The following is a 15,444-nucleotide window of genomic DNA, read 5'->3' on the forward strand; positions in this document are numbered from 1 at the left end:
CAGGACTTTTAGTAGAATTTACAGAGCATATTTTCATTTAGCAAGCACCGCCATCGAGAGCACCAGTACAGGACATGTTGCTGCTACTAGTATATGTTCTAATACTAAGGGGGGACATGATAGAGGTATATAAAATCATGAGTGATGTTGAGAAAGTGGATAAGGAAAAGTTATTTACTTATTCCCATAATACAAGAACTAGGGGTCACCAAAAGAAATTAATAGGCAGCAGGTTTAAAACAAATAAAAGGAAGTTCTTCTTCACGCAGCGCACAGTCAACTTGTGGAACTCCTTACCTGAGGAGGTTGTGAAGGCTAGGACTATAACAATGTTTAAAAGGGGACTGGATAAATTCATGGTGGCTAAGTCCATAAATGGCTATTAGCCAGGATGGGTAAGAATGGAGTCCCTAGCCTCTGTTCGTCAGAGGATGGAGATGGATGGCAGGAGAGAGATCACTTGATCATTGCCTGTTAGGTTCACTCCCTCTGGGGCACCTGGCATTGGCCACTGTCGGTAGACAGATACTGGGCTAGATGGACCTTTGGTCTGACCCAGTACGGCCTTTCTTATGTTCTTATGTTCTTATGTACCAAGAGCAGGGCTGTCCCCAGAGCGGTGTGGGGTCGGGGACATAGGTGTCAAGTTTCTATCTGCTGTGCTCTCCCCTGGCTCTGCCCAGGTCCGACCCCCATTCCACCCCTTCCCCCAAGGCCCCACCCCACCTCTTTCCCTGCCCAGTTCCGCCCCCACCCCCGAGCGCACTGAGCCCTTGCTCCTCTGCCCTCCCCCACAGCGCCAGATGCAGCAAAACAGCTGATCGGTGGTAGGCGCTGGGAGGGAGGGGGAGGTGCTGATCAGCCGAGCCTGCCGACAGGCAGGAGGCACTGGAGAGAGAGGAGGCTCCTCCTTGCCAACCCCCGCCTGCCCGTCGCCTCACCTCCCCGTCCGCCTCCTCACGAAGCGCAGGGCCCCCCAAAGTGTGGGGCCCAGGCTGGTTGCCCCAATTTGCCATACTCTAGGGATGGCTCTGACCAAGAGCGAAGAAAACGACACAAAAGGGAGCTGAATGGAGTAACAATTTACTTTAAGTGACCCTGATATTTCATATATTCAATGGCTTAATATTACAAAAGATAGTTCAGTTTCCTCTTCCCAAGAATGGGGTTTGAAATATTGTATTAGTCCTGTCTGGAATGGAATTCAGTGTCATGTAATGCATCCTTAGCAATTTTTGGCTTGTGTTCATTTCTACTGTCTGGATATTAAAAACCCAAGACCGCCATCGATCAAGAATGTGAAAGGCAACCAAAGCATCTCTCTCTGGTATGTCGTTTATTCCCAGTTGCTGCAAGAACATTTGCTGTGCAATGCCAGTCCAAAGCAAGGCAGCCTATCACAAATCATGACATATAACCAGCCCTCCTATTTATCCTCTTAAAAAAAAAAAAAAAAAAAAAAAGCTCTACTACTAATATTGCCAGACCTGAAGTAATCTGAAGAAAGGAGAGAAGAAATCTAAATGACAGTAGATTAGAATTGCTGCAATTTCTTATAGTTAGCAATGAAGCCCAATGCCCCAAGGGAACAACAACTGTTACAGAATGCAGCAGGTTGCCTGCTCACCAGCACAGATTACCAGAAACATATCACCCTGATTCATTACTCATGGCACTTGGCTCCCCATTAAGCAGGGTCTAGTTCAAGGCTGCTGTACTGATTTTCAGAGACCTGCTTGGTACTGGAGCTAGCTACCTAAGAGATCTCTTCTTCCATGACAATGACCTCACACAACAGAAGCTTGATTCAACTAGGGGGGAAAAAAGCTGACAAAGAGGGTAAGACTTATTCACACAGCAATTGCACCAAGACTGGATCCCATGGCCAGAAAAAAGAAGAATGACCACCACCCTTGCTGCATTCAGAACTAAACAGATAAATCAGCTCAAGCCTACTACTGGCCAATGTCAAATTCCTGAGCAAGTTCATAAAGAAGCCAGCCAAAGGCCAATTACAAGCTCATCTAATTGAAGCTAATGTTCTAGACCTGGAATAATCTGGATTCAGACCAGGATAAGGAATTGAAACCACTTTAGTGGCACTGATGGATGATCTCCTCCTGTCAGTGGATAGAGGGCAGACATTCATTCTCATCCTCCTGGACTTCTTGCAGCTTTCACCTGAGAGAAATGGCAAAAGTCCAGGGTAATGTGCTAAAATGGTATGAGCCCCTCCTGGAGGGACACATCCAATTCCCAAGGATGGGAAACTGCACCTCTACCTCAAGCCTCCTCACTTGTAAAATCCTACAAGGATAAATTTTTTCACCAGTCCTATTCAACATCTACATGCAACTACTAGGGGAACTGATTAGACATGAATTCAAGTGCCAGCATACACAGATGACACAAAGCTCTGCTTATCCTTCACCACACCACTACTACTAAGATAGCCCAATACCTGCACGAGACCAGCTCATGGATGAACAGCGGCTGGCTGAAGCTGAACCAGAATAAGAGAGATAATGATGGTGGGCAAAGCATTTTGAGAAATTTGCCACCATTATATGATCTCCTTTGGTTGAAGGTACACACCCATGTCTGATCAATCTGGTCAGTGGTTTAGGAGTAGTCTTGGATTCCTTGTTGACACAAAGCTCTCACATAGCAATATCCGCAAGTAACACTTGCCATCATCTCTGGTTGACTTGCAGACTCCATCGCACCCTTGCAAATCATGGCCTCGCCTTGATTATTCACTTTGCATTGCTGTAGTATGGCAGGGAAGTGACAACAGACCTGCGTATGAAGCCTTCTGCACCTGGGAAATTCCCAACTAGTACAGAATACTCAAGTGCGTCTCCTCAGGAATGTGGGCTACCGCGAGCACATCAGACCTGTCCTCCTCTCTCTACACTGGCTTCCCATAGGATATTGAATCAAGTTCAAGGTCTCAGTCTTTATCTTCAAGGCTCTCCCTTGTCTGGGCCCGGGATACCTAAGGCTCTGGGATGAAGACCCTGGTTGACGACTTTGTTCCTCTGACATTAGGGAATTCTCTACAATAAGGGTAAATCTCATCTGTGCAGGACCGAGAACTCTCTTGGGGGTTGGTTTGAGACTGAAATGAAGTCTCCTGGAAACTAAAGCCTATCACAAACCTCTTCACCTTCTGCTCCAAATGCAAAGCGCATTTCTTTGACCTTGTCTTCTCCAACGTAAATACACAGCAACATGTATATTTAAAAAAAAATTCTAACGCCCGACCAAAACAAGAGAAGCAAACCTCTCTTCCATTTATCTTCCCACTAATAACCCTCTGAACACAGTAGCATCTTCTCATTTTATATATATATATATATTTTTCAATGAAGATCATCTGGTTTTATTGTACCAAAGTGTGTGCTATTCTTGATGCTGTCCTTGTAGCATTTTCTGGGGCGGCCTTGATTCGGTGTCTTTGCGCCAATTCTCCATAGAAATTTTTTCTGGGGAGTTGATACTCAGGCATCCTAATGATGTATCCAACCCAACATAGTTGGGATTTTATCAGCATGGCCTCGATGCTTATGGCATTTGACTTTTGAAGAACCTCCAGGTTGGTAATTTTGTTCTGCCAGTGGATCCCATAATGGAGCACAGAGACCACATATGGAAGGCCTCTAGCTGTTTGATATGCCATTTGTATGGAATCCAGGTCTCACAGCCATAGAGGAGAGATGTGAGCACAAAAGAATTTTATTTTTGTTGAGAGGGTTATGTTGTGGGGTTTCAGGACTTTGTTATGTAACTTTCCTAATGACTGAGCAGCTTTCTGTATCCTGTTCGTGATTTCTTTGTCAAGAGGTCCATCGTGGGAGATGTTGCTGCCGAGATAGGTAAAACGGTCAACTTGCTTTAGTTGGTTTCCACTAATGAATATGCTAGGGGATATGGCATAGAGCAGTAAAGATGATTGGTGCAACACCATAGTTTTCTCCAGGCTGATTGTGAGGCCAAACAATTTTGATGCTTCAGTGAAACGATCTATGATGCACTTGAGATCTCCCTCTGTGTGTGCTAGGAGGGCACAATCATCCGCAAAGAGTGTTTCTCTTAGTAGTAGTTCTGTTACTTTTGTTTTTGCTTTTAAGCCTCGCAAGATTGAAGACTGAGCCGTTGTGTTTGTATCTGACGTATATGCCTCTGTTGAGCCCATCTGTAGCATGGTTGAGAACTTGGGTGAAGAACAGGTTGAACAGTACAGGGGCAAGGACACAGCCTTGTTTGACTCCATTTGAAATGGGAAAGAAGTCAGTGAGATCTCCATTAAAAAGTACCTGACCTTGCATCCCCTCATGAAATAAATGAATGATCTTTACCAGTTTTGGTGGGCAACCAAGTTTGCTGAGGATCATCCATAATCCTTCTCTACTGATTGTATCAAATGCTTTTGTCAGATAGGTGAAAACACTGAATAGATTCATGTTTTGTTCGATACATTTTTCTTGTATTTGCCTGATACTGAAAATCATGTCTGTGGTGCTATGACCAGGTCTGAATATGCACTGAGTCTCAGGTAGATTGGCTTCTGAAACAGATGAAATCAGTCAGTTCAAAAGGACACGAGCAAAGATTTTTCCAGCAACAAATAGGAGAGATATCCCATGGTAGTTATCACAGACCATTTTGCTGCCTTTATTTTTAAATAAAGGAATAATTGTGGCATCTTTGAAGTCTTGTGGCATTTCTTCACTGTCCCAGATGTTAGTAAGCATCTTCTGGAGTGTTACCATCATCTTTGGACCCGCATATTTAAATATTCCTGCCGGTATTCCATCTCTGCCTGAGGACTTTCCTGAGCTCATCAAACTGATTGCCTTTTCTATTTCTTCAAGTGAGGGTGATGAGTCAAGATGGTGCTTAACAGGTGTTTGAGGTATCTGATTAATAGCACCTGTTTCAACTGAGGATGGTCCGTTCAGTAGTTGGCAGAAATGTTAAACCCATCTCTGTTCCAGTAAGGGTGGCAATACCATACCTTGCTACCCTTACTTCTGCAGTGCTGCTGGTGGCGGCTCTGCCTTCAGAGCTGGGCTCCTGGCCAGCTGCCACCACTCTCCAGCTGCCCAGCTCTGAAGGCAGCCCTGACTGCCTCCGGCGGCAGCAGCAGCGAAGAAGTAAAGGTAGCAGTACCGCACCCCCCCGTCCCTTACAATAAACTTGCCAACCCCCCATGACTCCTTTTTGGGTCAGGACTCCTACAGTTATAACACTGTGAAATTTCAGATTTAAATAGCTGAAATCCTGAAATTTATGATTTTTTAAATCCCATGATTGTGAAATTGACCAAAATGGACTATGAATTTGGTAGGGCCCTAACTATATGTCATTTAATGCCAATAGTTGCACCGCATTTATCTCAATATCACCTTTACTTCAAGCAAGCCTGGATTTAGTACTGGGCCACCTGAAAAACCATGACATGGATCTGGAAACTGTATATTTCCCGACTCCTACCTTCAGAGGTTTTCCAGCGTTTCCACAGATCCTCAATGGTGATATGTTTGTCTTCTCTGTGCAGATGGCTGTGTTTATTGGAAGCATCTTTATATTTCATGTCTTCTCTGATAAACTGAGGAAGAAAAAGAACGTTTGATTAAATTTTAACAGTAAACAAGCACAGTTCTTAACAGGGAAACTGGAAATAGATCAGTAGAGATGCTTTTTGCATCTGCCCTGTACAAATGGCACAATTTAGTTAAGCCTCTAAAATAGTCAACCTACATTATTAATTCAACATTCTTATAAATTTTGAATTGGAATGTAATAAACCCTGGGAAAACAATGTTGCACTTGTGAGGCTATTAGTCAAATTGAAGTGTGTGGTTAACGTACTCCAAAGATTAACAGCTAGTCACCACAAACATCCCAAACAAGTTGTATCTCATGCTTTTATATTCTATGGACATTCACCTGTCTGAAGGCAAGCCCACATGATACGGTTTGAAAGCGTGCCAGTGCTTTATAAATCAGCAGTTATTTGTCCATCTTGAATCCCACTATACCAATTAAATGAACTAATAGTTAGCTTTCTCCCACCCCTCAAAGACTTATGACTAGACACCAAAAGATCATGTTCTGCCTCATTAAATCTAGTTGTTAACATACAATTCATCTTCAGCCCTGGGTTTATTTTATTGTGGTGCATGATCAAGAGAATGGTTATACACCTCTACCTCGATATAACGCGACCCGATATAACATGAATTCGGATATAATGCGGTAAAGCAGTGCTCTGGGGGGGGCGGGACTGCGCACTCCGGTGGATCAAAGCAAATTCAATATAATGCGGTTTCACCTATAACGCGGTAAGATTTTTTGGCTCCCTAGGACAGCATTATATCAAGGTAGAGGTGTATTCCACACACATAAATAGTATATCGTAAACCTACAATTTGCAATAATGTACGGGAAGCCTTTGGCAACAACCTAACATGTGAATGTTAATAAGCACATAAAAATTGTTAAAAAGTGGGATTCTATGTATCAGTGTATTTTGCTCATTTATGTGTACCACAGTTATTTAGTTTAATACTTCAAAGTCACTAGTAAATAGGTACTAAAAACGTTTACAAGACATGTACAACCAAGAAAAATTAAGGTGAGGGCTGTTGTGATAATTTGGCCTACCCTAATTGTAGGCTCAACTGTAAAAAGTATATGGAAGTTCATAAAACATTACAATAATCGATAATAAATGCTGGTGGGAACATGTATGAAAGGGAGACAGAAAAACTAAATTAGTCAAAACAAGAAGAGCCAAGTTAATATGATTCAAGGACTATGTTAAAATCATGCTTGGTAAAAACAGATGATGTGAAATCTGAAATTAATGAGCCAAAATTGCTGTGTTGGATATTAGGTCTAATTCGTGCACAAAACAATGCGGGGACGAGCTATTCCAACCATTGTCCCCTTAATGGGTCCTTAAAGAAAGACTCGGGGTGGGGGGGGAGAGGAGAGGAGAAGAGAAGAACAATGGGGAAGAACAGACAGAGGCTACTGAAGCAAGCTTCACCATCATGGCTGTCACCACCACTATATCCTGGGAGCCCGGGCCTTCATTCCCTGTGATCCTGAAAGATGCCCTGACCAGACCAGGCCAGAGAGGTATCCAGATGACATTGGGACCCCTACCACAAGGGTAGTCTTATTTTTTGGTCAAGGTCCAAAGTTCTTGACACCTCAAAGCTATATTGAGGTGGTGAGTACTCCGCACAGTCCTCTTGTGCAGTATGTCCTCTGCTCAGTTGGGTGCAGGCAGAGTCCTCCCTTCTTCACGATAAGACCAGTTCTTCATGGGGGCCCCCTACCACTAAAACCCCAAGCAGGGGACAAGAGGGAAACAACACAGTGCAGGGCAGCAGGGCTGTGGCGCAATGAGGTGCCCAAGGGAGGGTGTGCCTGGCATCTCAAATTCCTTTAATCTGGCCATGGGGAAAGAATCTCTCATTTAAGCCCTTTGTATAAGGGCCCAGTCTGCCCACTTTTACCCTGAGACCAACACTTCTGGAGGGAGAAGAGAAATCAGGAGAAAGATACAAACACAAGGCAGCAGCATTTTGCAAGAAGATACAATGTAGAATGGGAGAAAAGGAGGTCTATGACAGGAGCAATTTCCCCGTGTAAATTCCTGCTCTGACATCCTACAAAGAAAAATGGAGTCAAAGACATAGACATAACTGAGGTTGCATGCAGGGAAAGGTTTTCCTCTGGGGTTGAGGTCAATTGCCATATCTCATCGTAGGAACAAGCGAACATCTCAGGCTCTTCCACACTGGGGGATGATCTTGCATACCAGAATGATGAAAGCCCTGCTGAACTTTGTCTCAACTCTTAGCTGTCCCCCTCACTCTGATCACAGCTGTTCTGTATCCTTTGGTCCACTACGTGGCCCGTGAGAGAATCTGCTCCTTCGGTCCCTACAATCTTCACTTTTGGCCATACGGTTACTGTTTCCTGAAGGAATTCTTTCACTCCTATTATAGTTCCTCATTTGCCACACATCATAGTGACTTTTCCCTTCCCTACGCTTTCATGGTTTCTTGTAATATAGACAAGAGAATGGTGTTTGGAGAAAAGATTTAGGTTCATTAGGAACTGGGGAAGGTTTTGGGAAAGGAGGAGCCCACACAGGAAAGATGGGTTCCAACTAAACAAACGGAATCAGATTGCTGAACTATAAAATTAAAAAGGTTGAAGAAAGGTTTTTAAACTGAGGTCTGGGGAAAGCCAACAGGTATGAAGGTTCACATGGTTCAGACAGGGACATCCGTTAGGGGAGGATTTATTAAAGGGGATATTGTATATCCTAGTAAAGAGCAGGGGATAGACGTTGATAAAGTACAGGCAGGAACTGAAGAGAAATAGACAAATGGGGGGGAAAAAGAAAAAAAAAAAGTCCCATTCAATAACATCACATGAAGGCAGATAACTAAATATTGACAAATTGTATAAGTGCTTGCATACAAATGCTAGAAGTCTAAGATGGATTAACTTTAGTGCCTGGTATTAAATGAGGATATTGATATAACAGGAATCACAGAAACTTAGTGGAATGATGATAATGTATGGGACACAGTAATATCAGAATACAAAAGGAATGACAGTAGGTCTTGCAGGTGGAGAACTGCCACTGTATGTGAAAGAAGGGAGAGATAGCTCAGTGGTTTGAGCATTGGCCTGCTAAACCAGGGTTGAGAGTTCAATCCTTGAGAGGACCATTTAGGGATTTGGGGCAAAAATCTGTCTGGGGATTAGTCCTGCTTTGAGCAGGGGGTTGGACTAGATGACCTCCTACGGTCCCTTCCAACCCTGATATTCTATTAATATAGTAAAAAACTTAAACGCCTCAAACAGTACCATAGAATCTCTCTGTATATAAATGTCATGCTTCAATAAGAGTATAGCTATCAGAATATACTACCATCCATCTGACCAGGATGTTGAAATCACTGTGAAATGCTCAGGGAAATTAGAGCCTACAAAAGCAAAAAACACCCAACAGTGTGGGAATTTCAACTATCCCTATTTTGACTGGGTACGTGTCACCTCTGCAGGATGTGATGCAGAGATAAAATTTCTGCACACCATGAATGACTGATGCCTGGAGCACTTAGTCCTGGAACCCACAATGTGAGAAGCAATTCTTGATTTAATCCTCAATGGAGCACAGGATCTGGTCTAAGAATTGAACATAGCCAAACTGCTCGGCAACAACGACCATAATGTAATTAAATTTAACATACTTGCAAGGGGGGAAATACCAAAGAAACCCATCACAGTAGCATTTAACTTCAAAAAGGGAAACTACACAAAAAAAGAAGATAAACAAACAGAAATTAAAAAAGAACAGTCACAAGAGTGAAATGCCTGCAAGCTGCAGGGAAACTTTTAAACACTACCATAATAGAGATTCAAGCTACAAATATACCCAAAATTCAAAAACAGTAAGAGGATCAAAAATATGCCACCAGGGCTAAACAAAGTAAAAGAGGCCAAAAGACATCCTTTAAAAATTGGAACTCAACTCCTACAGAGAAAAATAGGAAGGAGCATAAACTCTGGCAAGCCAAGGGTGAAACTAAACAGGATTTTTTTTTTTTTTTTTAAAGTACATCAGAAGCAGGTAGCCTGCCAAATCATCAATGGGGACAGTGGATGATCAAGGTGCTAAAAGATCACTCAAGGAAGACAAAGCCATTGCAGAGAAGCTAAATGAATTCTTTGCATTGGTCTTCACTGAACAGCACACGAGGGAGATTCCCACACCTGAGCCTTTCTTTTTAGGTGATAAATCTGAGAAAATGTCCCAGACTGAGGTGTAAATAGAGAACATTTTGGAACAAATTGATAAATTAAACAGTAATGAGTCACCAGGACCGGATGACATTCATCCGAGAGTTCTGAAGGAACTCAAATATGAAATTGCAGAACTGTGGCATGTAACCTATGGCTTAAATCAGCCTCTGTACCAGCTGACTGGCAGATAGTTAATGTGAAACCAATTTTTAAAAAAGGCTCCAGAGTCGATCTGACTATTACGGGCCGGTAAGCCTAACTTCAGTACCAGGAAATTGCTTAAACTATAGTAAGAGTCAATGTGGCTTTTGTGAAGGGAAATCATGCCTCCCTAATCTATAAGAACTCTTTGAGGGGGGTCGTGGATAAGAGTGATCCAGTTGATATAGTGTACTCCAACTTTCAGACAAGGTTCCTCACCAAAGGCACTTAAGCAAAATAAGCAGTCATGAGATAAAAAGGAAGGTCCTCTCATGGATCAGTAACTGGTTAAAAGACAGGAAACGAAGTGTAGAATAAATGGCCAGTTTTCTCAATGGAGAGGTGTAAATAGCAGGGTCCCCCAAGGATTTGTACGGGGACCTGTGCCGTTCAACATATTCATAAATGATCTGAAACAAGGGGTGAACAGTGAGATGACAAGGTTTGCACACAACACTAAATTACTCAAGATACTTAAGTCCAAAGCTGACTGCAAAGAGTTAAAGGGATCTCACTAAACTGGGTGACTGGACAACGAAACAGCAGACAAAATTCAACATTGATAAATGCAAAATAATGCACATTGGAAAAAAATGATGGGATCTAAATTAGCTGTTATGACTCTAGAAAGATTTTGGAGTCGTCAGAGGAACCGTTCTCTGAAGACATCTGCTCAATGTGCAGTAGTAATAAAAAAAGCAGAACATTAGGAACAAGATAGACAGTAAGACAGAAAATATTACAATGCCACTATATAAATCCGTGGTATGCCCACAGTCACCCCAAGTCAAAAAATAACTTAGAATTGGAAAAGGTGTAGAGAAGGCAAAAAAAAATTAGGGTTATGAAAAAGCTTCCATATGAGGAGAGATTAAAAAGACTGGGACTTCAGTTTAAAAAAGAGGGGGATGTGATAGAGATCTATAAAATCATGAATCTTGTGGAGAAAGTGAATAAGGAAGTGTTATTTACCCCCCTCACATAATACAAGAATTAGGAGTCACCCAATGAAATTAATAGGAAGCAGGTTTAAAAACAAACAAAAGGAAGTGTTTCTTTAAATAATGCACAGTCTACCTATGGAACTTGTTGCTGGGGATACTGTGAAGACCAAAAGTATAACTGGGTTCAAAAAAGAATTAGTTAAGTTCATACAGGATAGGTCCATCAATGGTTATTAGCCAAGATGCTAATATGGGTGTCCCTAAACCTCTATCAGAAGCTGGGACTGGACGATAGGGAATGGCTCACTCAATAACTGCCTTGTTCTGTTCATTCCCTCTGAAACATCTGTCAGAGGATGTGATATTGGCCTAGATGGACCATTGGTCTGACCCAGCATGACTGTTCTTATGCTCCTATGTTCTTACATGTCAGTCTCTCAGGATGGGGCACTTACTTGGGCTCCCCCTCTTGGGCAAGAGGACATGATCCCCTTCTGAACAGACAGCATCAGTTTGCTCGATCACTGATCCAACTTGTGGCCATGTGAAGCCCTGCTTCTTCACAAGTTTTTGTCCTGTGCAACAGCTCAGATACAGAGACATACATAAAGCCAAAAGGAGACCAAATCCATTTCTATTTTCAGAATCTCTCTGCATAGGCTAATTGGAAGAGTTCACCTGTTGTCACTCCGGGTGGACTTTTTATAGAAGAGCAACAAGGCTGCAGGTGAGTTCAACTGATACCAACTGATTCCCATCGAACGGAGCCTGAATTCTTTCATGTTTCAGCAGCTATGCTCCATTCTGACAACACTGACTTCCCTTGACACCAAAGCACACAGGTGTTTGAATGGGACTTTTGTCCTCTTCCAAGAGTGCTGCGGAAGGTGAAGGAACACAAGGCAGATGACGACTGCTAAATCCCAAATCAAAATCCATAGCTATATTATGAATCAAAGGAAAAACTAAGTGCTTTTATTTTTAAAGCACAAAAGCAGTTTTATATTTAAGGAATAAAATAAATGTTCTTTAGAAAAGCGCCATGAAGACGGAGAAAGTACCTAATAGCAGCTGCCTTCAGGAGGTCAGTTGCTTCAGCATGAACTACACTAACCTCACTGAGAGATGGTTTAACTTTTGCCTTTTTTTTGACAACTTCTTAAGGACAGCTATCCTCTTGTGGAACCCTCCCTTCACAATCTTCTAATCCAACCCCCGTTTCCATGAGAAAAATACAGTGGTTGTTTAGACAAAAACGTAACGGTTTGTAAATGCTAGAGAGAAAATAAACTGGCTTTAATGTAATGTAAAGGGCGTAGCTGCTTAGATAAATCCTCAGTTTTCCATTTGGGCTGTTTATTTCTTCGCCTAGGGTTAAAGGACTTCACATCAGTACTTACTCTCCCTGCCTTGCCTGCAGCAACCTTTGCTTTTATCTATTGTTTTGTAGTTTGCTTCTGCCTTGTGTGTTTAGTACTACTCCAATATTCACCCACAAAATATAAACACAGTTGATCAAAAGCGGACAAAGGCAGCTGCATGAGGAGTAAAGAGCTGCCCGGTATTGTGGCCTACTAAGATGCTATGTTCTGTTGCTGAGGGGTTTTTTTGTGCATGACATTGAGGAGGACAGATGGATTTTTGAGAACTATTTTTAAAGTGTGGTTGACTAAAAAGCCACTGGGTGAGGAGCAGGGAGATAGAGATAAAGTTCATGGTTTTTAAACAGCCAGACTTTTAAAAACAAATTGTTTATAGGGATATTCTTACACACACTTTTAAAAATTAGAGAGTGAATTTACATGCATGTGTGTCAAGAACTAAGGTCGCCATAAACTGTAGTTATTGAAAAATACAGAAGTTGGTCTCCCCAGCCAGTTCAATTTACTAAGAATACACCAGCATTGCACATCAATGTCACTCATCACAGCATGATTACTGAATACTTTACAGTATTATAGCCTTATAGACAAGTATGAATTAAGTTGAAAAATCTTATATCCTGGAATGGTTCCTGGTATTATCCAATTTTCAATACTTGGAGTGAAATACATGTGGGAGTATTACACCTACCTTTTTAAGTCATTGTGCCCACTACCTAGAGCAGAATATCCTCAGTTGTTTCTTGGGTTTTTTTTTTTTATTAAACGTTAATTGCTCAGACCCAGAAATCTTGCTTTGCAACTGTCTATTCCTAAGTCAATTATTAATAATAAAATTGAAGCTTTATTCTGCATTGCATCTTTCATATAAACTTACATTCCAAGTCACTCTGCAGAATTAAATAACTACAGAGAAAATAGCAGTATGATAAAAATTAAAAGTTAAGTGCGAGGGGAAATAATACACATACATATATATTTAATTCATTCTCAGCTAGGATTTGAAATGATACAGGAAACTGATCAGGTGCAAGAGATCTAGTAATTAAATACATGTGGAGGAAGAGAGCAGTCAGTCATTGCTAGCCAAGAAGAGAGGAGAGAGTAAAGGTAGGAGACATATGCAAGGTCAGTTAGAGTAAAGGTCACTGAGTTGAACAATTTTGAGAACAATTTTGAACTGGATACTAGAAAGAACAGAGAGCAAATGGAGATAGATGTTTGAGGTGGAGAGCGATGTTATCAGGCTACTTTGCATGTGACAGAACCAGACAACTCTCTACACTTCATGAAGCACTGAAATTTGGGGAGGACTTACGGAAGCAAGTTGCATTACACAACCAGGGAAAGGTAAATACTGAAGATGAGGATTTTAGAGATGGTATTGAGACAGTGACTTCAATAAGGAGAATTATACCTTGCCCAAAAATAGGGAACTGGTGACAGGCACACATCTGTAGATGACAGTGAAGGCAAGTGGAAGCTATCAGCTGAGAAGGGAAACAGATAAAGTTATGGTTGACATGAAATCGGTTTCTCAAATTTAGATTGGGAGGCTGGCCTGCAACTTTCACCAGTTCATGGGTTATGTTTTCTTTAGGAATTTAGCAGCAAATGCATGGAATGGTTCAGCAGTGCCCTGAAACAGATTATGGGTGCTATGACAGAGGAATAACGAGAAGATGCCCATGTCAAAGCCACATCTGCCTCTCTAGTAGCTAAATTTTTTCACCCATGTTAATCTGTTAGCCCTGATTTACTGAACAAACTCCATCTGAGTAAACATACTACCTATTTAAAATGCTCTCTGTCATTTCAATTGAGGAAGTTCTGCCCAACCCACTTCCTCTCCTTTACAACACAGAGACTTGTGTGGCATTGCTAATGTACAATCAGTGCTACACTCCAAATCTAGAGATCGCTACATTTCAGTGCTCAATAGAACAAGTATGCAGTTCTCTGGAAAACCTCCTTGAAAGGAAGGTGCTATATGGTTATTTGCACCTATATTCATGGTTTTAAATCTCCCACACAACTCCACAGATTTCACTTTTTTCCAAAAGCCCCACAATTCTTGATCTCCCCAAATAGCAGAGTCCCACTCAGGGAAAATAACCCAGAGGCAACAGCGAGTGGACTCTGCCACTGCTCCAATCAATTCAGTGAATGGATACCAAGGCGAGAGGCATCTTATAAATACACAGACAGCTGGAAATGATAGCCTGAGGAAGCTGTTAGGCCAGGAGCAGATGTCTCTTCCAGCACCAATGCCCAGCCACTCTGAGGAAGAGAGTTACCAATGATTTCTCTATTCGTGTGTGTGTGTGTGTGTGTGTGTGTGTGTGTGTGTGTGTGTGTGTGTGTGTGTGTGTGTGTGTGTGTGTGTGTGTATCTATATCTACACACACAAAATCTGCCCCATAATCTAGGCACCTTTTACCCCCAAAAATTACATAATACAGCAGCTGTTCTCCCCCACATAATCGAAGAATTAAAAACCCATCCTTCCCAAACATACTAGTCCTCAAACATCTCCCACTGCTAGAGCTTTGAGTTACTTTGGCCTCAATGGCACTGCAAACTAGTGGCAAACCACACTAACCAACAAAAAAACAAAAATAAAAAAAACCCTAAACAAACAAAGCATTCTTGTCATTTCACTGACAAGACAAGCATTTAGGTCTCAAGCTCTGTAGAAAGAGAATAGGAGAACTCTGTCCCCTCTGTCACCACTCAGTACCTTGTATAGCCAATCTTCAAAGTACCAGCAAACTGCTGATCTCCTAGGTTCTGGGAAACAGCTTCTTACTCCTTGTGCCACAAAGTCAAGCTTCCCCATCACTAGAAGCCCATCTTCCTTCACCCCCACAATCCCTACCCACGATGACCATTAATGGACACAACTAATTCTGTCACTTCCAACTCTCTTCACAAGGCAGTCACCGTCTGAATCGTCTGTGCCTGCCAGATACCAAACTCCACAGATGAAGATCCAAGTGAACTAGATACAAGGAGGATCCATGGAGAAGGCGACAGGAGCAAGAGATCACGCAGAGCCCTCCATTTAAAGTGGT

General features: G+C 42.0%; 1 protein-coding gene across 1 annotated transcript in view; it reads right to left on the bottom strand.

Moving 5' to 3' along the window:
• Nucleotides 1–15,444, bottom strand: part of STIM2 (stromal interaction molecule 2) — a 137,347-nt gene that overhangs the window by 25,711 nt on the left and 96,192 nt on the right. The window contains exon 3 of the mRNA XM_065404893.1: nt 5,500–5,614. Coding sequence (XP_065260965.1) covers nt 5,500–5,614 — 115 coding nt within the window. The remainder of the gene's footprint in view (nt 1–5,499; nt 5,615–15,444) is intronic.

The sequence above is a fragment of the Emys orbicularis genome, chromosome 5, assembly GCF_028017835.1.
Source record: "Emys orbicularis isolate rEmyOrb1 chromosome 5, rEmyOrb1.hap1, whole genome shotgun sequence".
NCBI lineage: Eukaryota > Metazoa > Chordata > Testudines > Emydidae > Emys > Emys orbicularis.